The 24,594-nt window shown below is 36.4% G+C and overlaps 1 protein-coding gene across 1 annotated transcript in view; it reads left to right on the forward strand.

Annotated features, from left to right (window-relative positions):
* ZDHHC17 (zinc finger DHHC-type containing 17) overlaps positions 1 to 24,594 on the forward strand; it is a 66,205-nt gene that overhangs the window by 24,732 nt on the left and 16,879 nt on the right. The window contains exons 3-10 of the mRNA NM_001030745.2: positions 64 to 186; positions 3,074 to 3,151; positions 4,475 to 4,619; positions 9,624 to 9,688; positions 10,442 to 10,604; positions 15,036 to 15,161; positions 16,351 to 16,493; positions 19,033 to 19,133. Of these exons, the coding sequence (NP_001025916.2) occupies positions 64 to 186; positions 3,074 to 3,151; positions 4,475 to 4,619; positions 9,624 to 9,688; positions 10,442 to 10,604; positions 15,036 to 15,161; positions 16,351 to 16,493; positions 19,033 to 19,133 (944 nt within the window). The remainder of the gene's footprint in view (positions 1 to 63; positions 187 to 3,073; positions 3,152 to 4,474; positions 4,620 to 9,623; positions 9,689 to 10,441; positions 10,605 to 15,035; positions 15,162 to 16,350; positions 16,494 to 19,032; positions 19,134 to 24,594) is intronic.

Consider the following 24,594-nt stretch of genomic DNA (forward strand, 5'->3'; position numbering starts at 1 on the left):
TGTTTGTCTAATTCATTTTCTTCCCAAGATAACAACTTCGAAAATAATATTTTCTTCTTCAAGGTATGGAATATATGAACGATGTAGAGAGTTGGTGGAAGCAGGTTATGATGTACGACAACCAGACAAAGAAAATGTGACACTTCTCCACTGGGCTGCAATCAACAACAGGATAGATCTGGTGAAGTATGTACTTTATATAAAGATTTATATAAACTAATTACATTATTTAAAATGTTGATCTTTTGTTTGTTTGTTCTTGTTTTGTAAACGACTATTAGGTGCAGTGGCTACTTCCATTAAATATGTTGTCTAGAGAGCTTGGTATCACATAGGCGAAGTTTAGGTTTAGGTGATCAGCTCTTGCAGTAGCAGATCTCAGTGCCTGTCTTACCAGCTGTTGACTATTTTAGGTCATCCCGATGAAGGAGTTTAGCAGTTTGTATGTGGAGATTGCAAACTTAGAATTAGACTTCCCTTGTTTTTTGACGTTCTTCTGTTCAAAACTTGGGAATCAGCCTAGATAGGAGTGAAGTCCATGGATGCTTCATAATGAAAACTACAGAACCCTTTTTTATTTCTACAGGATCAGGGAAAAGTGTTCCATAAGTGTCAGACATCTATAATGTAGTTCTGTTTAAATCACTGCACTGATTTTGTGTGTTTGTTTTTGACTTAATTTTATGAAAAGGCAAAATTAGCCTTGTACCTCTACAGTTACCCAGTGACTGCATTTCACCAGGTTCTGCTTTTACTATTCTACAGACAAGGATCTCTCTTCTACGTTTCGTATTTCTACCAACAGCAACTGCATGCACTTTAATTGCACAACTACTGAATCCAAGCATGGGCAGTTTTCAAATGCTTGGCCAAGACTTAGTGATTCTAATTTGGAAATCACTGGAAGTATTTTCTTCCTAAGCCAACCTATTATAAGATCTGCTTGCTTTCAGTGTAAGTAGTTTGCTTAAATAAGACTTGCGCACCTGGCACGGATTTCTGGATGACTCATGGAGAGTTGAATCGTTTAGTTTCTCCTTTCAATAACATTCTCACCAAGCACAAAATTGAGAGAGATTTACCTAGACAAGATCAAGTTCTTGGATTAGTTTTGCAAAAAACTCACCATCTATGTGTACTGAAGTAGAGTGATAAATCTCAACTTAGTCTAGAACACCCTTAAATAAACATAAGTTATTTCAGTGCACCATCTGGCAGGAGATAGTCGCCTTGTCTTTTCCCAGTTGTCAAACTGCAAGTTTGTCATTCTAAATGAAATGTACTGACCAGCACGCAGTGCTGCTGCTCAGTAAAATCTGAACATATTCTGCATTTCTGCAGGGACTACTGTTTGAATGAAGACAATCTGTTTAATGTTCACCTCCCTGTGAGTGGCTGTCACATCAGTGAGATGGATCCAGGCTTTGCCTGTGAATTTCTGTGTTGTCTTCTTCTCTAGACAAGATTGCCTTGGAAACTTCTTCCCCAAATGGACTAAATCTGCTTCTTGATGTCTTTTTGAAATGTATGCTTTGGTATCTGAATCTTGCTTCACAACAATGAAATGAAGTCCCTTTAGCTTATATAAGCTTTGTCTATTCACTTACACAGGACCAGGTCTTTCAAAAACTCCTGCTTGTTCTCTTTGAAATGTCCAAAAGCTTCAGCAGGGAGATACTGCAGTTTTGTTCCTTCGGTGTCAGAAAGCAGTGAAGTGGACTATACTGCATTGATCAGGATTAGATATCCAGTTTGTATGACACTAACAAGTTTTTATATCTGATAGCTTTAAACCCCTTGTGTAAAGGACTCTGCTTTTTACCATGGATATTGTTAGCTAATGCATTCTTCAGTTACTGTTTCTGTCGATAATCTCTGGACTCTCTTTGAAGCTTGAATGAATTGTTGAGCAAAAGAAGGTAGTTGCTTTGAGTAATGGTTTTCAGATTGTTATGTTTGTTGTCCTCCCTCTTGCCATCTGCCTTGAAGCACACCCAGGAAATTGAGGTGCGAGAAGCTCTATGCTGAGGATTTTGAAGGACAATTTGTGTGGGTAGAAGAGTAGGATTCACATAGACCTTGAAGGTATTATGCAAGCAAAAAGTCTACAGGCACAGGTACTTGAAATGTGCAAGCACTTAGAAATCTGTAGCTAGATAGCACTTTTCAAAAATCTATTAGTTGTAAATTTGCCATTGGCACTTATGGTATTGAATGAAGAACCAGCGTTCTCAGCCTTACCAGAAAGCTGTTTTTTTAAGAACATGAGTTTTTGTAACGTGCATTTTCTTTGACAAAGGAAAAATAACACTGCTGGATTTGTGTGCCAAATAAAACAGCAAGGAAAGCAGTTTGCAGAAACGTTACAAATGACTATGAATAGGAGTTGCTACAGTTAAATAATGGATTACTTACTGTGTTCTTACAGGTAGCTTGTCTGTTTTAAAATGTTCTGGAAGAAGAAATAATTTTTAGGCCATCATTTAAAAGTATTTTTAAAGTACTCAAATGTTTCGGTCCTTTATTTAATATTGTAGCTCAACAGAGAAATGTAAAATCTTAAGACTTGGTTTAAAATGTAGCTTAAGCAGAAACTCTTGGAACAGTGACATTAGCAGGGATGTTCCAGTGGTGATGATACATGCTGTGAGATGAATTACATAGAGCTTTGTCATCTTTGCCCGATTTCTCTAAATATGCTGATCTTCTAGCAGCATTTCCTTTACTATTAATTCAGAATTATTTTTATCACCCCAACAAATTTAGAAGAAACTTTTTTTTTTTTTTAAGACACTTATATGGTGGCATGGTTTTTATTAATCTACATAGCAGTTACTATGTTTTGCTTTAGAACCAAGCTAGGAAATAACAGCATGCTTAATACACAGGAAGAGGTACACCTATTCTCCTCACCATATCAAAAAGGCAAAAAATTGATCTCTGAAAAGGAAGTTTATATGAAGACCCAGTGTTTTCCATAATGTCGAACAACATGCTTACTGTGTGTCCTTTCTTTGGAAACAAGATGAGCATTAAGATTTACTGTTGTTTTTTTTTTTCTGTTGTTGTATAGATACTATATATCAAAAGGTGCAATCGTTGATCAGCTTGGAGGAGATTTAAATTCTACCCCACTTCACTGGGCAACAAGGTGAGGAAGTCTTGGGATTTTCCTCTGTGCTTTTCTTAACTTGGTATCTGCTACTGATTGATTTATACAGTTGCTATATTTTATGGGAATACTTGCACAGGAATGAACTCAATCACTGATGACAGGGAACGCTGTGAATGTGGTATGTTTGAGCTACAAGAGCTTTCAGCACTTGGTTTGATTTTTGTCTTATCTCTTTCTGTTGCAGAGGAATTTTGCTGTGACGGGAAAATAAAATAAAGTTAGAGTCTGTAGTCACCTTGCTTTATTCTTACTGTGAAGATCTTTGTTTTATCAGTTTTCTGAAGATCAGTGTATGTCCATCAGGGGCTTGGGTTGATTTTGTGTGACACTGTCCTTGCAATTTTCTAGTATGTGTGTAGATATTTTACGATGTACTTTAAATCAGTCTTATGGTGTAGAAAGAGGTCTGAGGATGATGACTGGCTGGAAGAATTGAAGTCAGCCTTCAGTAGTGGCTGCTTCTTCACACAGCTGGTAGCAAATAGGCAGGAAAGTAATGTGTTAATATTTATGACAACAGACTGCAGAAGAAGACTTAGAAAATCAGTTTGTATCAAGATAATTTCTTTACTAAAGACGAGAACTTTCTTATTAGACTGCTTTAAAAATCTTAGCTTGTGTATTTCTTGCTGGTACGGATCACATTCTACTTCCTATATGTTAATAGCACAAATGTTTGATTACACTTCCTGGTATTCATAACTATAATCTGTTCTGTGAAACATTGTGCAGAGCTGCTTCTGATACATATGAACTGTTTTTTAGCTTATGTCAGTAAGTGTGCTGATAGTTGTGCACCTTATCTGCTGGAAGGATGAGTCTATATTCATTCTGCCAAATAGCTGAGATTCAAATGTATGAAGAAAAAGTAGACCTTCCATTTTCTTTTTTCTCCAATTTTTATTCCTGTACTGTTTTTAATAGTAGGAAAACGATATATACCGCAGAAAAATGAAAATATATAATCAGTTTGAAATCTTTTAAAACAACAGGTTTCGTATGTGGATGGGAAGAAGCCACAATAGGCTAAATATCTGAGCTAATAACTTTGTTGTTGCTGACTGGCCTTTTACTTCACAACACACATAAGCCAATTGCGTGTGACCTGTGTGTTGGCTGCGTAGAATTTGCTCATGTGAATGAGTTTGTGAACTTGGTTGCAGAATCAGATCATGATGATCACTTTTGTCAAAGTATATATTAAAGGTCATATTTGTTGTTTTAAAATATTTTAAAATTGCATAGCTTACCTGTATGTAGTTATTCACTTGTTTGTTTTCTGTATTCTGTTGCATTTAGACAGGGTCACTTATCCATGGTTGTGCAGCTGATGAAATATGGGGCAGATCCGTCGCTAATAGATGGAGAAGGATGTAGCTGTATTCATTTGGCTGCCCAGTTTGGACATACTTCAATTGTTGCATACCTGATAGCAAAGGGACAGGTAAATTTTAAATGGTATCATTTTAAAGTAGTTTCTCCTCAAAACTGGAATAATGAAACAATTAAAAATTGTATCTATCAGTCAGAAAGTGTAAAACGTTCACCTGACTAAAGATGAATTGATATCTTTTACTGTAAACCGCTGTATTTTAATTGATGCACATATGTCTGTTAACTTAATTTCCTTGAACAGTGATACTTTGGCTTAAATTCACATCTTAGTGTAATATATGCAAATTCTAGGATGTATTCCTTTACCATTCTTTATTTCCAATTAAGTTAGTATTTAAATATTAACAAGGATTATTATAGCAAATATTTTTTAAGTCTTCATAGAAACATCAACTTAGACATTGGTAAAGAATCTAAGAACTAAGAGTTGACATACATATTTAGATTAAAAAAACCAACAAACTTTCATGCCTCTTGTATTATGGCTAGATATGTAAGATGTGTATGTATAGCACATGTACCCACTGCTCTTCACATTGTCTCCCATCTTTCGTTCTCTGTGCTCAAAACACTGTTCACTTTTTTTGCTACTTGCTCTGCATTATTCTTCATAGATTTACTCAACCACAGGTATGTGCCCGAGGCACAAATTCTATTTACTTTGTAAGCCATATAGAGAAGTCAAAACCCTCCCCTCTTTTTACAGTCTTGCTAATACTGTTCCAGTTCTGTACGGTGCCTGTTCTTTCAGATGTCAGGTGAGGGACGAGCCAGTGAGTCTGACAGAATATGAGTATGAAATTAATTGATTTCGGTCTGTTTTCAGCTGCAAAGTGCTACTGTATTGTAAAACAAATACTAGATTTGCTACAGAAAATGATCTGTGTGTATACAGTTTTTAAAAACTGCGTTTTGCATTAATAATTTTTTATCTTAAAATTGTTTGGTGAAACAATATTTAGGGTATGGTTGAGAGTAAGGAAGACACAAGAGAAGGCCGGTCTTACATAATCACTATTTTGCGAGCTAAATACTGCTCTTATCTTATCTTTGCAAGATAATAAATGCTCTTTGGTCAGGAACAAGTTTTATGTTTTGTTCACAAATTATCTAAAATGAAAAACCCATATTCTTACACCAGAAAACTCTTGCAAATGTTCTGTATTTGCAAACTTGTTTAAAGCATAGCATTAATGAAGTATAAATGTCCTTTAAAATGTTTTGTCATTATTGTGAAGTCTCACTGTGAATGTTTGCTTGCCCTGATGTTTATATACAGACTTGGCCTAGTTATTTATTTGAGCATATAATGCTTCACTCTGGGAGAAGCTGTGTTGTGTACATGTGTACATACACGGATGCAAAAGTCTTACTTTAAAATGTGAGCCCTATTATCTTGGTAACAGGTCTCTTGACAATAGCTCTTTCTTTTAAAGAGTAAGTCTTAATAAATCCCCCCAGTGTAATCAAGTATGACTTCAGTATCCTTTGCATGCCTTTCCAAGTTTGAATTAACGCTTATTTCAAGCACTTCAGAGAAGCTGAATTAAAGTTATATACTGATTTGTAAACTTAAAATATAAAATAAATAATCTGATTATAAATAATATAAATAACATTGTAATAACAATCCCTAAACTCATAGTTTTGTAGCTATACTACATACAACTACAGAAACTATTCAGCTTCTGTAGAGGCTGTCGGAAATAAATGATTCTACTTTTTATTCTTCTTAAAAAGTACACACGAGTTTGTTAATCATGGAATCATTTGAGTTGTAAAGGACCATTAAAGGCCCTCTAGTTCAACTCCACTGCAGTGAGCAGGGACATCTACAGGTAGATCATGTTGCTCAGAGTCCTGTCTAGCCTCATGTTTAATATCTTCAGGAGTGAGGTGTCAACTGCCTCTCTGGGCAACGTGCTCCACTGCTTCACCACTCTTATTGTTAAAAAAAACAAACAAACAAAACAACCCCAACATTTTCCTTATATCCAGTCTAAATCTCCTCTCATTTTGTTTGAAACCATATTCTCTTGTCCTATCACACCAGACCCTGCTTTTTGTTGACATGAATCTTTACTTCCTTTATAATATAATGATTTGGATTTGGAAACTTAAACTACTTTTGCTAATGTAGACTTACCCTATTAGTCTTGGGAGCTTTTTTCCTTGACAGAGATGAGGCTCTCTTACATTCTGAGAATAGGCTTGTCTTTGTTTCAAACCTAATTGTAGCATCTGGGTGATGAAAGACATGTAAATTTAAACAGAATCATGGAATGGCTGAAGTTGGAATGGCCGTCTGGTCCAACCTCCTGGTCAAATACAGACACCTAGAACAGGTTGCCAGGCACCTAGTCCGTGCAGCTTTTGAATCCACAAGGAGGATGATTTCACAACCTCTCGGGGCAACAGTCTGTGCCAGCTCTCCGTCACCTGTCAACACTGAGCATCATTCTTGCAGCAGGACTCAGGCCAGGGGAAGCTGCTGAACTAAGTTTTACTCCCTAAACCTACACAAGAGTGCATTAGTTACAGAATTTTGAGGCCAATCATGATTCTTCTTTATGACTGTCGAAACAGACTCTGATGGACTAGATTATTCAGAGCAGACCTCTTGTGCAGAAGAGCAAGGCAGCTTCTTTTGTTTGCCATACCTGACTTGGTAAGTTGCCTGCCAGTCTGCACTAAATTTGTTTCAGTAGAATCCTGTAAGGTCTTTTCTTTTGGAGAATAACTGGTGCATCTTTCCCAGATTAGAAAATGTTTTCAGTTGTACATCCACCTTCCTGATAAACTTTCAGTACTATTTGCTTTTATGGATGTTATTTCTTTGAGAGTCTGTTTCATTTTCTCTGGCTGACGGTCCGTGTCAGAGAACTTTTCTTTGTTCAGGATCCTGTTCTTCATAGGCATGTGGTGGATCTTTTTATAAAGTCTATGATATGTGAAATAACCAGTAATGTTTCTGAAGATGATCAAATTCCCAGTCTGTTTCTGTGCAATTCGATGTATTTTCGGCTGGAATTCTTTTATGCTTTTTGTGCTTTTGAGAAGGCTGTATTATAACACAGGGCTGGCTTGAGCACTGCTATTAAAAAGCCCTGGTAAGCTGAAGTGTTGCTGTGATATCTAGCAACTATTCAGAATTTGAACTCATCAGCTGTGTTACTTCAGAAAGTGGTGTCAAGCAGTGGAATTAGTTGACACAGCTCCTTTTCACGTAGAAAGCTGTTTCCTCCCCTGTGTTTTTTTACCTCTGGAAGCTGCTTGTGGAATCCTGTATTAATGCCACAGATCTAAATTCTGGCTAATCTTTGAAGTCGTTCTCTTTCAGAGCCAGAGTTATCCTATTTCGAGTACATTTTAAATAATTACTGATGTTGGTATGTTGTTCTCTCATTTGAATTACATATATGGGATATAAGTATACTTTTAATCATTGCATTACTGTATTTAGTATTGAAATGTGGCTCTTGTAATGCTCAGATTCCTGCCCTAGCAGCATCGACAGCTGTCCGTGAGCATTATCAGATTGACCTGTCACCGGGAATTAACAGGAAGTTAATGCTGAGATGCCTGTTGGTTCACACAAGAAAAGAACAATCCTCTGATTCATTATACTTGTTGAAGGTTTGCTTTTTTTTGCCTCAGCACTCTGATACAGAAGAGCAACAGAACTTTCTTTCTGAAATGCACTCTTTTGTTGTGTGAATGTAGCATTCATCTGGCAGAACGACAAAGAATTTTTGACAGGAGCTTTGGTAGACAGTATTTCTTCTATCCATGTGTGCATCATCTTTATCATGCAGATAAAACCGTGAGCAAGTGAGTCTTAGCTGCTTTGTCACTTGCTACAGTTGCTTTGAAGAGGGATCTGCCTCAGCCCACATTGAAGCTTAGTATGAGTAATAGATGTAGCCTGCTCATCTAATATAATAATTTGGAGCTCATCTTCTTTTTTCCTCTCTTAACTGTCACCTAGTATGCAAAATGTAGTTTCAGTTTGTCTGGTGGTATCACTGAGGAAGCCTATTTTACCTCCTTCCAAGCAATCAGGTATCTGTTGATCACAAAGCATTGCATTTCTGCATGTAATCTAAAAATTAAAAGAGTGATTGTTTATGTCTCCTTAGTACGTGCTTGTTTAAAAACATGTAGTTCACACGGGGTGGCCTATGAGTCAAAGTCATGCTTCTTAAGGATGAATGACCTTGAGATTCGGCTGTGGTTCTAATTTCCTTCACAATCTTGGGAACAGGAGCTTGAAGGGAGTGATTGCCAACAGTTGTGTGGCTTTAGGAGGCTCTAAAGGATGTAGTCTGTGTGCATACCTAGAGGAGAGAGGCTTAAATATTGGTCTTAGTATGTGCACCTTTTTTTCCAATATGCTGGGCAATAAAGTCGTGGTTCACCTCCCCTCTTACCAGTCACTTTTTATTTGATTTTTAATTTAATTTTATTTTTTTTAGTTTAGAAATTGAGTAAAAATTTTAAAATGCACAGGTACCTGCAGTGTAGGAGTCTTTTAAAAGCAGCTATTTAGTAGAACTAAATTGGATTTTCTGGAAAACTTTTGTCTGTGTCAGGCTAGTAGCACAGTGAGTGGGAGTCCCAGACTTCTGGGTGTTTGGCAGAGAAGTGGCAAGTGGGAAGCTGCATCTTCTACATTTTGAGTTTCTCTCAAGAGTTTCTGTAGTAAATGGTTTTATTAAAACACTTTCAAACTAATTTTCTTAGTAAGGGCTGAGGGAAGTAGCATAGGATATACTTCTATATCTCTACCATCTTTAAGTGCAATTGTTCCGGTCTTGTGCTCTGCCAGGCTCATGTGTGTTTGAGAGTCTAATCTGGCTCTGAATGTATATAGGAACCACCAATTTCCTTGCCTCACTACAGGCAGAGATCTATAACAGGACAAAACACTGTAGGTAGTAGATGCTTTCCTTTCTGATAGAAGTTAAAAAATTGTTTTATTTCAGATGTCCTGCTTACTGCTGTTTTATCTACTTGAACAAACACGCTTATCTCACCAACTTTTTTTTTTTAGGATGTAGATATGATGGATCAAAATGGAATGACACCTCTTATGTGGGCAGCTTACAGAACACATAGGTAATACAAACACTCACTGCAATTTTTACTTAATCTTGGTGTTAACTATGTACGTCACTTGGAATAATGTCTGATTTTGAGTTATGGAGTGTGCTTTGGTTTAATTAGTCAGTGTGCTTTTCACAGTTGCTGCTTTATCTTTCTTAATTTATGAGCTATTCCAGAGTGAAGATGCTATCCAGATATACTCATTATTATGGTTGGTTTTTTTTAACTGAGTAGATCTTCCTGTGGACACTGCTGAAAGAAGTTGGTGTAAAAAGGCAATTCTCCAAAGAGCAAGTTAGTTTCAATTAGTTTTCTGCTTGGAAACTAACTTGTCTCCTTTGGTTGTTGTGTGAAGCATAAGTGAGTTTTTCAAATACCTGCCATTTGCCTCCAGCATTTTTATTTTCGTCTTTTGAAATGTGAAGTGGAAGTCTGAAATATTTAGAAATTTGATATACTGTCTGTATAACCATATGTTTTCTTTTGCAAATCTATGTTAATGCAGTTAGTTGTTGAGAGACATGATAGCAGAAGTATGTACCAAATGTGTTGCATGATATCCTGGAAGAAACTCCTTTCAAATTCAACAAAATTGCAGTTGTTCTTTACTGGGAGTAGAATTTGAGCCATTCATTAACCATCAACAAATATGTCACTTTTACATAGTGTAATTGATGAACGTTCCGTATAGAAGTTGAACTCATTAGCAAGAAGTTGGAATGCATTGAATTCTTTTGTCGATCTAACAAAACTTTTCTTTTCTAGTGTGGATCCAACCCGATTACTACTCACGTTTAACGTTTCTGTTAATCTTGGAGACAAGTATCACAAAAACACAGCGTTGCACTGGGCTGTGCTAGCAGGAAATACTACAGTTATTAGTCTTCTCTTAGAAGCTGGAGCTAATGTTGATGCTCAGAATATAAAGGTAAACAGTCTGTTTTTATTGTAAGTGGTTTGAAATAGAAATCTGAAGAATAAATTATTCTTGTGGGTATGGTGGGATCGTGAAGATGGAGCAAAAATCATGCCAGTAACCTCTATCCAGGTGTCAGTGTTTATTAAACAGTGATGCGTAACTACTAAATCTGAACCTCCGAAAGTACCCATGTAAACAATTTACGAATGGTTAAGTATTAATATATTTGGGGTGGGTGCACCTTTAGGTGGCATGCATGATGTGCCATGTATTTGGATGAAAAAAAAATCTGGCTGAACATATTCTAGTGAAGTTTTGGGGTGACTGTCTTTTTAAATATAATGAGATGTGAGAAAGTTCATCTGCCAGTGGCAAGGGAATCGAAGACTGAAAAATACCAGTAAGAGTAGATTACAGAAATGGGCTCTTTCTCGTATCAGAACTTCAAGTTGCCTGGTTATTTTGCCACAACCTCTTAATAAAGATTGATTCAGCACTAACTTAGCCCATCCTTAGGATGTGTTAGACCAGCCACAAAGCTGTTAGAATTTATGTGGTAGGCATGGAGTCTATAAGAGCAGCTTCTCTGATGGAGGGGGGGACCTGTTCAATCTTTGATCTGCAGTGTTTTTGTCCAGTGCCTGTCCATTACTGTTATGTATAGCAAATCATATGTACTTTATCACCTAAGTAGTTTATTTTGTGGTGTCAGAATTCAAGTTTAGAAAAAGAATTTTCCACTACTCCCTTTTTCTCCAAATACTTGTATTTTTCACGTAATATTGAATGTTATAAATGTTATAGATAGACTGCAAAAATACAGGTCCACACCTACATTTATAGAACAGTAAATATCTAATTTTTCCTTTGACCTTTCTAATTTGACCTTTCACCATTTTTCCTACCAGTTAAGATGGCCAGGCCTTACTTCAATTGGAACAAGTGATAGAAAGTATGCTTAAAACAAACAAAGCTATTCACCCATTTTCTTGAACAGCATGTAACAATGTTCTTAGGGATGCATTTTAATTTTACTTATAGCTTTCTAGGTTCTACATGCAATAGTTATGTATTCATGTAAATATGTTTCCTAGTCTGTAAGGTCAGTTGGGAGACGAATTGTAATTTAGCCACACTTCTTGCAAACTGTTAAGAAGTTCTTCTCTGTGCCACCTAATGGTAAAAATAAGTAGGTTTTTTTTTGTGGAAAAAATATCAGTGTGTCATAACTTGCTTCCCTTGACAAACTGATCAGTGCACCTAAAGTCCTCACCTTATCTACACTTCTGGACTCTTGTGAAATCTGTAATACAAATTAATATGTTTGGCCAACTGAAATGATACCAGCTAGCCTGCAGCAGTTACGTTATTGACAGACAGCAGCAGTCAGTAGGAAAAATAGGCTTTTGAACCTGCTGGATCATGATGTCTTTCCAGTCATGCCAGAAGACACGTGCCTGGTTTCATTATCTGCAGCGGAGTCAGGATTACTTGTATGCCTTCCTGTTGGTTTCTAGGGTCTTCAGGTGTCAAAATCCTTCTAGCAGGGATAGTTTCACCATCCTGTCAGTATTTATAAAGGGTGTTGATTTGGGTAATTTATTGTATGTTCGTTACAAGCACATAATAAACATGAAGTTTGGGTTGATTTCTGTAGATACATAGAAACTCGTTTTTGTGCTTCTCGTTTGACTGTTCAGCAAAGAAAAGTTTTCAGCAAAAAAGCTGTTTTTTAAGTGGCTCATATTTCTTTAGAAATAAAAGAAATCATGAGAGGCTTCTTTCAAATGAAGTAATTTCCAGATTTATGTAGCAGTATTTATTGGAGTCCCTTCTTCAGATAGGTCATGAAGTTGACCAAAACCAGTGAAGACAGCTGAAGTTAAAGAAGTAAACCAGTTGATACACCTTCATCTTTTTTCAGACTATGAAATGGGTGAAATATTAGTTGTTAATTTTGACCTTTTCATTATCAGCTCGAGGCAGCCTATGTTGGAAAACTGCATGTTGCTGGCTTTCTAGTTTTGGAACAGGTTGGAACCAGTCATCCCAATAAGATGATACTTTTACGTTGCATGATAGTTTGAATACTATAGTGGAGACCTAAAAGAAAAATACAATTGCACTATTATTCCAGAATAAAACCTGATAATTTGGAGGATAAAAAAATAAAAAAGGAGAGAGAGAATGTCCATCCTGGAAGTAAAATGATATAAAGCAGCAATGTGGATTATTAACACCTGAATGTGTATATCATAGGTACAGTTGTTTCAACTTAATTGAAATGGAGTTGTCCTGTTCTTGTTATTTATCCTATTAGTATTATGCTGTACAAGAAAATAACAATTTTCTTTTGGTAGTAGGATAGGGGTTTTTTGTATTTTTTTTCTTTTGAGACCCAGATTACAATTGGAATTGGAAGCTTTTTAGTAGTCGGGGAGAGTTGTGGTTTTTTTTTAAGTATCTTGCCTTACTAGCAGACAGATTGAGCAGATGAGGACAGGATTCCACAAGATCTCAGCTTCTAGTCGGAATTAAATAATTAACAAAATCTGTTAATAAATCACTGAATAGATATTAGGTGTAGTTTGTTGATTATGCAGTGTATCCATAGGTTTGTCTGTGGAAGTCTACATGTAAAGTTCCCTATGGTAACAATGCTTCAGATTATTCTTTCTGTCTAATCACTTAAAATATATACTCTTGAAACCTAATTGCTTTCTGGCAGTCCGAGTTGTTTAGTGGACCAAGATCCCTGATTTTTTTTTAATTGCTTTTTAAGCAAGTCAGCCATCCATCCCTGTGAATACAAGGAAAATATTAAAATACCCAGATGATGAGACACAGTCAAAGATTTCTTTAAAGCTCCCTCAATCTTTTTATCTAGGCAGTTCCTAGGTGTCTCATGGCCCTCTAGTGGAAGGGATGCTCAGCTGGACCCCAAGACAACTTCAGGATTTACTTGGGAGATGAGCTCCCAGAGAGAATTGCTTGTCCACAGGTAATCTTTATGGTCTGGAAATATAAAGTGATATTAAGAAAAAATAATAATAAATAAAACCTTGTGATGTCTGGAGTTTTCCAGATACTGGCAATTCAGAATGAGATGCCATTAAATTTTGTGGTGAGGCAGGCACCATAGTTTGATTTCAGGCATTTTTGCTGAGAATCAAGAAGCCTCAGTCTGTTTCTTCATCATCTGTCAAAAGGATATTCTTTTCTTACCGATTTTGGTAGTTTAATTTTTTGGACAGGCAGCCTGCAAGATCCTGTTAGTCAGCAAAACACTTCACCTCATAATCTGTAGTTTATGCTATTTGCCCTTCTTTTAGAGATTTCAAAGGCAAAGGTGACAGTTAAGTCTTTCTGTGGCATATAGGTAGCTAACTGTCTTTTTTGTTTTTGACACCTCTTCTGTCTATAGTAATGATTGCCCTTTGTGGGTAATTTCAGTTTCTGGTACCTGTCTCACTTTTTTTTTAGGAGGGGGCCAAGCGATGGAGGATTCAGCCATTTTTCAAGCCTCCATGAGTGCTTTGTTTAGGAGGGGATTTAACTCCAGTAGAAGAGAGGAGGAGTCAAATGCAAAACTGAAGCTGGAGGTACCTGCAATTGGTTGTCTCTTGCCTCCTCTATAATTTTAGACCCAGTCAGTAGCTTTCATTTAGCTCTCTTCCTGAAAGTTTAAAAAGCAGTGATATCAAATCAGTCTGTTAGGCACCTTTGGCCCCTGTGTATCTCTCTCTCTCTTTTTGCTTTGTCTGTCAGTTCTCTTAATATAGGGAACATGAAAGCATGAAATGTTGCTGGCTTTGCACCCAAAGTATGCGAAGCACAAGCCAAGCATGAAAGCTCGGAGTTATGGAATAAGTTGTACATGAGCAATCAGTTAATTCTTTTCCATTTTCTTCCTCAATCTTCATTAACTAGACAAAATTAGAACATTAAACTTTTGGGAAAAAAAATCCTTATTTAAAGAATTCTATGGTATTAGTAACTTCACTCTGCCAAGAAAGCAGAGAATTAACTCAAGTCAGGCTTGACTGATACAGTTTCCATGATCCAGTGGGTTATGAGTTCTATTTCTTTGCTGGTTTTCTGCTGCCTGTCAATAGCTAAGGAGGAAGCACAGTCTTTCTTTTACAGACTGGTGGGCTGTGTATAGAGCAAGGAAACAGATATGTTATGCCAAAGGCAACAATTACTACTATGTGAAGACGTGTATTGTCAGAATTACTTAATATTCTGTTTGACCACTTGTATAGTTATAAGAGTGTGAAAAAGATCAAAAGGAATGATGAATGAATGATGATTGGTGTCAAGTACGCTGTAAAGTAAAAAATAAATGAAAAAATTTAATGCCAGAATTCTGTTTTGAAAGTGCTCTGAATGCATTTTATTTTTAAATCAGATTTTTTCCCACTTCTATGCTCTTGGCAGGGAGAATCACCACTTGATCTAGCAAAACAGAGGAAAAACGTTTGGATGATCAATCACCTACAGGAAGCAAGACAGGCTAAGGGATATGACAGTCCATCCTTTCTGAGGAAACTAAAAGCTGACAAGGTGAGAAGTAGCACAGCACTTACATAAGTCATTGTTACTGCTGACTTTGGTGGGAAGGGGAGTCATGTTTATTTAGAGTAAGCAATTCAGTAATGTATATTCCCCATGTTTTTGTTCTAGGAAATGCTGTCTTTTTATACTAAAAATAATTACAAAAGAAAAATAAAACACCAGAGCAAACAACAGCAACAAAATTGCAACCCACCATAAGCCTCCTCCATAACTTTTAGCTTTTGTGCTGCTTAAACATTAAGAAAGTGCCGAGCAGTTGTACTGTTGGGGCAAATCCAAGATTATTACAAAGCTGATTCTCAAGTATGTAAGGGAAAAGAGGGTTTTAGATAGCCAGAACTCTGATCTCCTCACTGTTATGTAGTATTTTGTGTTCAATGACTAAAGCAGTTGGCGTTGACAGTCCTACAATGTCATAAGAATCTTTAGGCCTTTTTCTGCTCAGGTTAGCATCTGATACTGTGGAGAGGAGGAGACAAGAAGTAAGGGTAGAAAGGGTTACTCTGTCATGAAGAATTGTCTGTTTGCCCATAGTCTGAGGACTTGTGTACTGTTAATGTTTTCTTATCGGTGAGAATACTGTGCTGGGTATTAAGTGTTGCTGTAGTTTGTAATTGTCTCTTGATTTAAATAGACATTGCGTCTTGATGATTACGGCACTGGCTACAGCCTCTGCTGTAACTGTATGGCCATATAGTAATGCAACAAGTATGGCCCTTACGTGATTTGTGCGTTGCATTCTCTGCACATATGCACTTTCAGTATCCAGAAAAAGTTGAAAGTTGCTTAAAAAGGAATTGTACCTACATAATATGACCTATCCATCTTCGTATAGTCTTCAGTTTGGCAGTCTACTTAGAATGCTTCAGTCTTTAATGCTACCTGAGGTTATCCGCTCTATAGTCTATAGTCTCTCACTGTATTTCAGTGCTTTTAAAAAAGAACTGCTATTGCATTTATTCTGGATTAGTAGTAAAGTCTCTAAAAGGTGATTTGTATAAAATAAACAGTTAATTTGTTATAGAAATTTTATTTGCGTATATACTGCAGATACATAAATATAGGATGATAAAAAAACTTGATACAAGTTTTTGTGACTGTCCTTTTTGTTATAGAATATTATTATACAACCTGTTCCTAAAAGTAGAATTACTTACAGTTATTTGTTTCTACATAGGAATTCCGTCAGAAGGTGATGCTGGGAACTCCTTTCCTAGTTATTTGGCTCGTTGGGTTCATAGCAGACCTAGACATTGATTCTTGGCTCATTAAAGGGCTGATGTATGGTGGTGTTTGGGCTATGGTGCAGTTTCTTTCAAAGTAAGTGTTTCATCAGGACACTGTCTGTTTAGTGTGCATACAGGAAGTACTTTTTGGCATCTCATTTGTTGGATAGATAATCTTAAATGTGGTTTTTAGACATGCTGCTTTATTTACTTATTTGTATCATTATTCCTTGGAAAGGTCTTGTGCAGCTTTGCTCCATTGTCTTGCAGATATATAAGGAGTTGGTTGGATTACATTGAGCTTATAGAAGCTAACAGCAAAGCAGAAATTCAGTCATTCTCCAGAGGAGGGTGCTGAATGTCTGTCTGACAAAGAGTTATCAGTGTAAATTGCATAGAAAACAGTCAATGGAAAAGCTACAGGGACAGAAAAAAGACCTGTGCAAGTATACTGTCGAAATCCTGCTTTCGTGCAAAGACGTGACTGAAGAAAACAGCTGCTTTTTAGTAGTGTTGATCAGTTAACTGATCTTAGAGAGCTTTAAATGTGTTTGTGATTATTTAAATGCCTGTAGATGCATATAAATGTGTACGTGCACAGGTGTACTCTGGCAGATTTTCAGGATCTTTAGACTTCTTAATTTGTGCTTTGCTTTTCTCTGCCATGTGTGGTGTGTATAGAAGAACCTGCTATATAATTGTACTTACAAGTTATCTCCTTTTGTGGCACTGAATATCATGTTTTTGAGAACCACTTGCTCCTCCTTCCTTTCTATGTAGAGGAAAATAAAATATTTCTGCTCCATAAAACAAGGTCATGGGATCTAAATGATCTTAATACATATGGGAAGGGTGGTCATCAGACCCATGTCTCTGAAAGATCTTTGAGAAAATCTATTCAGTCTGTTTGTTATGTGAGGCTGCTCAATCTGCTGACCTCCTTCTATTGCTAGATGACTTGGTAATGCAAATCCTCAGCCACACTTCCTGCAGGCAGGGATGACATTTCAGCTTCTCAAGATGTGTGTTGTCATCATTGCTGTTCTGTTTTTGATCTACTCGATATCTGCTCAGGATTAACATTATTTCTCTTATCTTTTGCTTAATGTTTAGCTATGCATGATTTTCAAACTGTTTTCATGAAGTAGAGATTTGAATGAAATTTTTGCTATTATTCTAGTAATATTTCCTTTGCCTTTTGAATTTTAGCTAATCTGCTTAGCTCTGTTTTCTTCCCTACTCCATTCACCAAAAAAAAAAAAAAGTGCATAGGAATCACTGAAAGAATAGTTTCTGCAGTGTAACTGCTGTGTATCCAAATTTATATTCGCATTTTATTTACCACCTTAACTCATCACCTTGGCCTTACAGGATTTTTCAAAGGATTTAAGAAGCTTATATTAGAGGAGTGAGAGTTACTACAAAGGAATACAGGAGTAAAATGAAAACTACTAAGTGCCTGTTAGAGGAGAGTTACTACAAGGGACTAAAGGAGTAAAATGGAGGCTATTCAGTGTGCACATAACCACGGCAGCTTAGAGGCACTGTCAGGACAGAAAGCCAAAAGCTTCAGTGTAAGGATGTTTAAGCAGGAAATGGAAGAAGTTTTATTGCAAGGAGTTCAGCAGTTTAGAGGATGACTTCTCATATGTTTAGCAACTCTTCCTTGAATATGGAGTTACCAAGACACTAACATAGTTTGTCCCAACTAAATTCAAATTCTGTGCAGAATATTCTCTAAAGTGCAGAGAATGAGAAGGTAAAAAGAATTCTGATGGCTTGATTTTTGTTTTCACTAATGTAGTAGTGAAAACTATTCTAGTGGTAGTAGTTGGCTGACTACTAGTCAGTCTTGGAAACTGGCAAATCCATTGTTATGAGAAATACCTATTTTTCCTCTGATTTTCTTTTGGAAACTCTTACAGAAGTGGAAGATTCAAGTGTCAAATATTTCAAGTATGTAGGCTGATAACACCAAAGTCTCTTAAACCTTTTCCTTCTTGAAGTAATTTTAACATTTATTTTCCATTGTACAGGTTTCGTAAGTATTTTTGGCATTGGAATCTCATAGGTAAATACAGTTTGCAACCACCATCCATACTGTAGCTTAGGAATCTCACAGATGTGTAACTGCTATCAGTGTAGTCTTAGATAAGTATCTAAGCATTCCACATTTCTTGTCTAGTTCTTGATTGCTGCAGTGCTGTTGGCTTATGAAGCATTGTATTCAGTGAACCATGGTGCTTTTCAAAATAGCAACAGGAAAAATGTGGGTTTTCCAATATTATGAACAATTTCAAAAGAAACTGAAGACTTTTTTTTTTCTCCCTGTTGAGAAGACCGAGCATTTTGGTTTTAATGTATGTAACAAAGATATCATTCTTAAATCAGATAAGGAAATATTATGAGAATATATTAAAGTCATGATGAGTCAGTGTAAGCTGAGACTTTTTAATGGATTTTTCTTAAATCAACTATTAACATTTTATTTTCTGCAAAATACATATTTCTGTTATGGCTGATATCTTGTCCAGGATATTCAGATCATGTTTACCTCATTTGTCTGGTATGAAGGTTTACTTAAAAAGTGAACGTACAACAAACTGACCTGTGATATTGCTTCTGCTTTACAGGTCATTCTTTGATCACTCCATGCACAGTGCATTGCCTCTTGGAATATACTTGGCAACAAAATTCTGGATGTATGTGACGTGGTTCTTCTGGTTTTGGAATGATATCCTTTTCTGTGTACAGTAATATTTTATTCTTAGTAGTATGAGGTAGTATCCAGGGTTATTCTACATGAAAGAGTAAGTATACTACTGAAAATTTTGGAAGACTGTCTCCATTAAAAATAGTTTTCTGTCTTGATGGTAGTTATTTTTTTGCTTCAAAAATATGATATTATTGCTATGCTTCAGAAAGTAGAAGATTTTCCTCAAAACTGCCTTATAGAAGTCTGCAAAATCTCCTATGCTTTGCCAGTGTAAGTGGGGAAATGTAAGCAAGTCTGTAAGATATGCTATGGCTGTGAGCTGATGAATTTTAACTTCATAAAAAACAGTAGGCAGTTTGATCTGCATTCTAGTGGAGTTAACTTTGTAAGTACTTCTTAAAGGTTTTACAAATTTTGTTTCATGCAAACTGTAGATAATTTGGTTTAGCTATATTTACAGTCTTTGAAGATGGATGCATTAGCAATACTAGATTACAGAATATATCCATCTTTTTGTTTTTGACTGTCTGCCTAGATATGAACTTACATATTCACTAGGGTAGAAATTGTTTCAGAGTTCAATGAAAAATGTCCCTTAGCCTCCTAAGGAAACATGGAAATTTTTAAACAACTTTCTTCTGTATTTTAATTTCAATAACTTAAAAACTGAATAGACATTTAATGTTTTTTTAAAAAATGTTTAATGGTTGGAAATAGTTGAAGTGAATTTAGTATTTATGATGGATATTGGTCATAAGCTCTGCAGTTTCAGGCAACATAATATAAGGACTGGAGACCATCCAAAGGAGGGCTACAAAGATAGGAAGAGGTCTGAAGGCAAAATGTGTCCAGCAGCTGAGGTCCCTTGGTTTGTACAGCCCAGGGCAGAGGAGCTGAGAGGAGGCCCCATGGTGGCGTACAACTCCTCAAGAAGGGAGCAGAGAGGCAGCACTGAGCTCTACTCTCTGTGACAGCGACAAGAGAATGGCATGGAGCTGTCCCAGGGGAAGATCAGGTTGGAGGTTAGGGAAGGTTCTTCACCAGGGGCTGGTCAGGCTGTGGAACAGGTTGCCCGGGGCAGTGGGCATGGCCCCAAGCTGGCAAAGTTCAAGAGGTGTTAGGAGTGTTTAGAAGTGTTATTTTTCCTGGAACGTATAGTTTTTTCATATTCCAATGAAAATTGATGTCTTTCATATGTACCAGCTTGCTCAGATTTTTATTTCTGATAGCCATTCTGGTTAATTTAACTTGGAGTTTGTCACTGGGTAATGTTTATTGTTCACTAGAAGTGGTAAGCATAGATAATTAACTAATCTGAAAATGTGACGTGACAACATCAATAGAATACTGTACTGCTTCTGTAATTTAAGTTTGTCTCAAAACCTTTGCAAAAGCCTTTTTTAGACACAGAAGTAGTCTGAAAGTTTCAATTTCTACTGATTGCATTCATTAGAGCTGTCACAATTCCGTGTGACAAGCAGCTTTGGTGACGGTACTCGGGGCCATCTTCCTTTAATTGATGATTTGAAATTGGAAGTCTTTGTAATGGGATTCCAGATCCATTCTTCTGGAAAATTTCCCCATAGCTTTACTGAAGAGGGAAAAAAAAAAAAAAAAAAGAGTTGCATGCCTGTTGTATTTTTATAGCATGAGGCACAATGCTGTGGTGAGGGAAAAGATTCTTGTATTTTTGCAGCTTTATGTAATTACTTACAGCAGTCCAGAGCAGTACTTTATACTCTGTAATGTTCATCCGATGATGAAATCTGTCGTAGTCACCTTCATGAACTGTGACAATATTTTGCTTGGGAAAAATGTTTCTAACTTTAAATTGCCAAGTAATGCCTTCCTGGAACTTCAGATGTAATATTACAAGTAATATAAAAGTCTTTATTGCTGCAAGCAGTGCTTTAATATTCAAGTATTTGTTAAGAATTCTCTTTTCTTGTAGATTTGTTGAAGGTGTCTGAAACTGAATCTGGTTTGCTGGTTTTAATCCTAAAGAGGCAGAAAAGGGCAGTAGAAGCAGTGTATCATAAAGAACATACAAAACCAAAGATGAGCAGTGTCATTTCTTGATTTTAAGGATTGTCACATGGAAAATAAGGTCTTCTATAAATTACAAGACTTAATGATGTGTCATTTAAAGGCCAATCTTGAAAGTAAATTGGAACAATTTATATGAATGTAATGCGCTTGATTTTTGTGCATGTTTCCATTTAATTGAATTTTCTTTGTATTTTCTGAGACTGATTTATTTGTTAGAATAGAATACTGTTCTTTATAGGAGTTAAGAAATTCCTGAAGCACACATTTACATTTCCCTTCTGCTGTTTTGCCTGTAATGAAGAATAGTTGTTCTGCTCTCTTAGTTTATCTTCTACTGTTTGTGGAGCACGGTTAAATAATAATAATGATAAAAATCCTATACACGGAATCACCCTATTTTAATTTATTCTTATTTTTAAAGGGGAAAAATGCATTGAAATTACACTTACAAATAATAAATCTGTAGAGTATTTCATTCCTTTCCTTTTGGATTTTATAGGTAGAACATTCTCTTGTGTCCTGTAGAAATTCAGGGCACACGTATTGAGTTCCTTTGTCAGTTGTTCGTACCATCTTCCAGTTACAGCTGAACAAATGGAGCTTGTTGTGTTAGAGGGTCTTTTGCTGCTCTGTTTATTTTTTGTTTGTTTGTTCTTTTTAAGATTTCAGGGATTTCTGTAACCCAAAATAATCACAGGATAATTTTTTTTTGTTCTACTGTTTCCATTTGATGCAATTTTGAGCATGCAATTTTCTTTCATTATGCTCTTTTGGTATGGTGTACCACTTGCAATGCTGAGGTAATGAGATTCAAGAAAAATAATTCAAAATTGTTATAAAATTGACGTTGACTAATACCTTATTGGTTATCCTTAAGACTAATGTGCTTCGTGTATTAATGTTTTTTAAGTAAAAGAAAACATTATTTCAATTAGAGATAGTTGTTAAAACTGGTTCTAAGAGAATACATAATTATTTCCATGCTTTCACAAAGCTGTTCCAGTAGCATACTCAGGAGGCCCTGAGGTGCTGGCACCACTGCCCAGAGAAGCTGTGGATGCCCCATCCCCGAAGGTATTCAGGGCTACATTGGACGGGATCCTGGGCAGCCTGAGCTGGTGGGTGGCAGCCCTGCCCATGGCAGAGAGCTGTAACTAGATGGACCCTAAGGTCCCTTCAACCCAAACTGTCCTTTGATATTTTAAGATTAGTAACAAGTTGGTTGGTACAGTTAAACAGTAAAAAACAAACCAACAAAAAAACGCAGAAAACCACATAGTATCAAAATTTAAAGGTTTCCACCAAGAAAGCACAAAAAAGTATATAAACCAAAAAAGAGTATTACCTGGAGAAAGAAAGAAGCAGTGACTTTGTTTCTGAAGGAATCTAAACAGGGGAAAAAATACGATCTCCAGTTTCAGCTGTTCATAACTTCCATTTAAAAAGTAAAAATTTGTGGGATGTTAGTGAGTCAATTACTTTTTGGAAGGTAAGGGGTTTTTCTTTATAGACAGAGGATGGAGGTCAGATGTAGAGGCCTTGCTGATCTTTAGCTGGTAAACATGGATATCATCTAATAAATATCTAGCCATATGAGACCTCTTGTTTACCTGTAGGCGTGGATCTGAATTAGCTATTATGAATTGGCAGATTCATTAGCTTGTGTTGATCTGACATCTGATACTAGCTGCAGATCTCCAGGAGAAAAGAATTTATTATTGGCTTTGTAGTTAGTAGAAGGGAGCATTTTGGTATATAATGTGTACTCTGGCTTGCTTTCAGTCTATTATACGATGTGTAACTGTGATACCAGGAATTGGCATTTGTTTGGACCATTCTAAATAGGCTGCAGGTCAGGATAAAAATTAGCTGATCACATATTTGTGTCACTCATGGGGTTTGGAATGGAATGGAGATCGCTTGTTTGGTTTTGTTTCTTTCTAATGAGGCAGTCTCTTGGTTCCAAGTGGTTTCCTGGAATGATTTTCAGCCTGTTGTTCTTGTTCTTATATAACCTTATCGATTGTGACTGAAGGTAGGAAGCATTTTGTGGTTGTTTCTGCTTCATCTCTCGCAGTGAAAAGTGGGGAAATCTTATAAGAGGCAGAAGGTTAGTATGGTGCCAGAGGTAAATGTTGTATCGTGCTTTTTCAGCCATTAATATGGTAATGGGGTTTTCTTTGCACAGTTGCAAATGAGGATTGTTAGGACAAAATGAGGCACTGCCTCTGGAGAGCCAATTCCCTACTGGGTAGCTAATGCAAAGTTACAGGGATTTTGTTACGTATGGAGAATTTTGAGAGATGCTTGTGATACAAGTTGCTAAGATCTCCTTGGAAGTAAATGTCAGAGGAGAATTCATAATTAAAAAAGAAGAAACTGTATGGCACTATGACACTGCTTGTCTGACTTAAGGGTCTTAATGCTGACAATTGGAAGTGGCTTTACTTTCTGTTGAGAGGTTCCTTCTAAACCCCTATGATTCTATGCATTGCCCAGTGATTGAAGGTAAGTGAAGTGAATCTCACAATCGGAGTTGTTTGTCTACACGAGATTCTAGGAATGTCCTGGAAAGTACAGTTCTTAATTTTCTTTATTCTTCAGGCTGTGGCTAGTTTTTATCCCTTCTCCCCAGTTTTGTTTAAAACTTATGAGAAATATCTTGGGTTTATTTGAAGGTACTGGTTTTCTTTCAGTCTTCACCATTTATGTAGTTACAGCTTGCCTGTACATGTATCACCTTTCTCATGTGATCTCCCAGCATCTCCTGTCTGTGCTATTTATCTGCCACAATTTAGATCTGTCAGCATTACATTCATCTCACACCACCATGGTAAAAGGCAAAATTTAGAGTCTGTGTTAGAGTTTCATAGGCTTTCCTGTGTATTTTACGGAATAAGCTGTAGGAAGGACAGATGTAGAAAAATTCTGCATACTGAATTTCCTATGAATCTATAGACATGCCACGTTGTACATATTTTGATCAGTTAAAAAAAAAAACAAAAACCTTAATGTTATAAAACCATTTTACTAGATATCAAATAAATTGTCTTTTCTCCTGTCTTTTTTAAAAGTCTAGACATGACGTACAGTAATTAGGAATGGTCCATAACTTTTTTTAGTTGTACCTTTATTGTTTGTAACAGATGTCTGGTTAAGGTGTTTTTAATGCAAAGTTTTCACTGTTGCAGCAAATAAAGCTCAATGACAATATGAGTATTATATAGAAAATTTAATTTCTTTAAAGCTATAAAAATAAGTTGAGCCGGCTTAGTTTTGGCAGCAGGTAAATTTAGAAGAAAAAGAGGAAGAAAGTAAATTGTATGTATACTAAAGTCAGAGCTCTTCATCTGCAGTGTATCAAATAGAACTTTGTTCAGTTTATAGAATAGCTGGTTGTTTTTTTTTCCCTATCACAAACGTGCTGGAA

Source organism: Gallus gallus, chromosome 1 (genome assembly GCF_016699485.2).
Source record: "Gallus gallus isolate bGalGal1 chromosome 1, bGalGal1.mat.broiler.GRCg7b, whole genome shotgun sequence".
Lineage (NCBI taxonomy): Eukaryota > Metazoa > Chordata > Aves > Galliformes > Phasianidae > Gallus > Gallus gallus.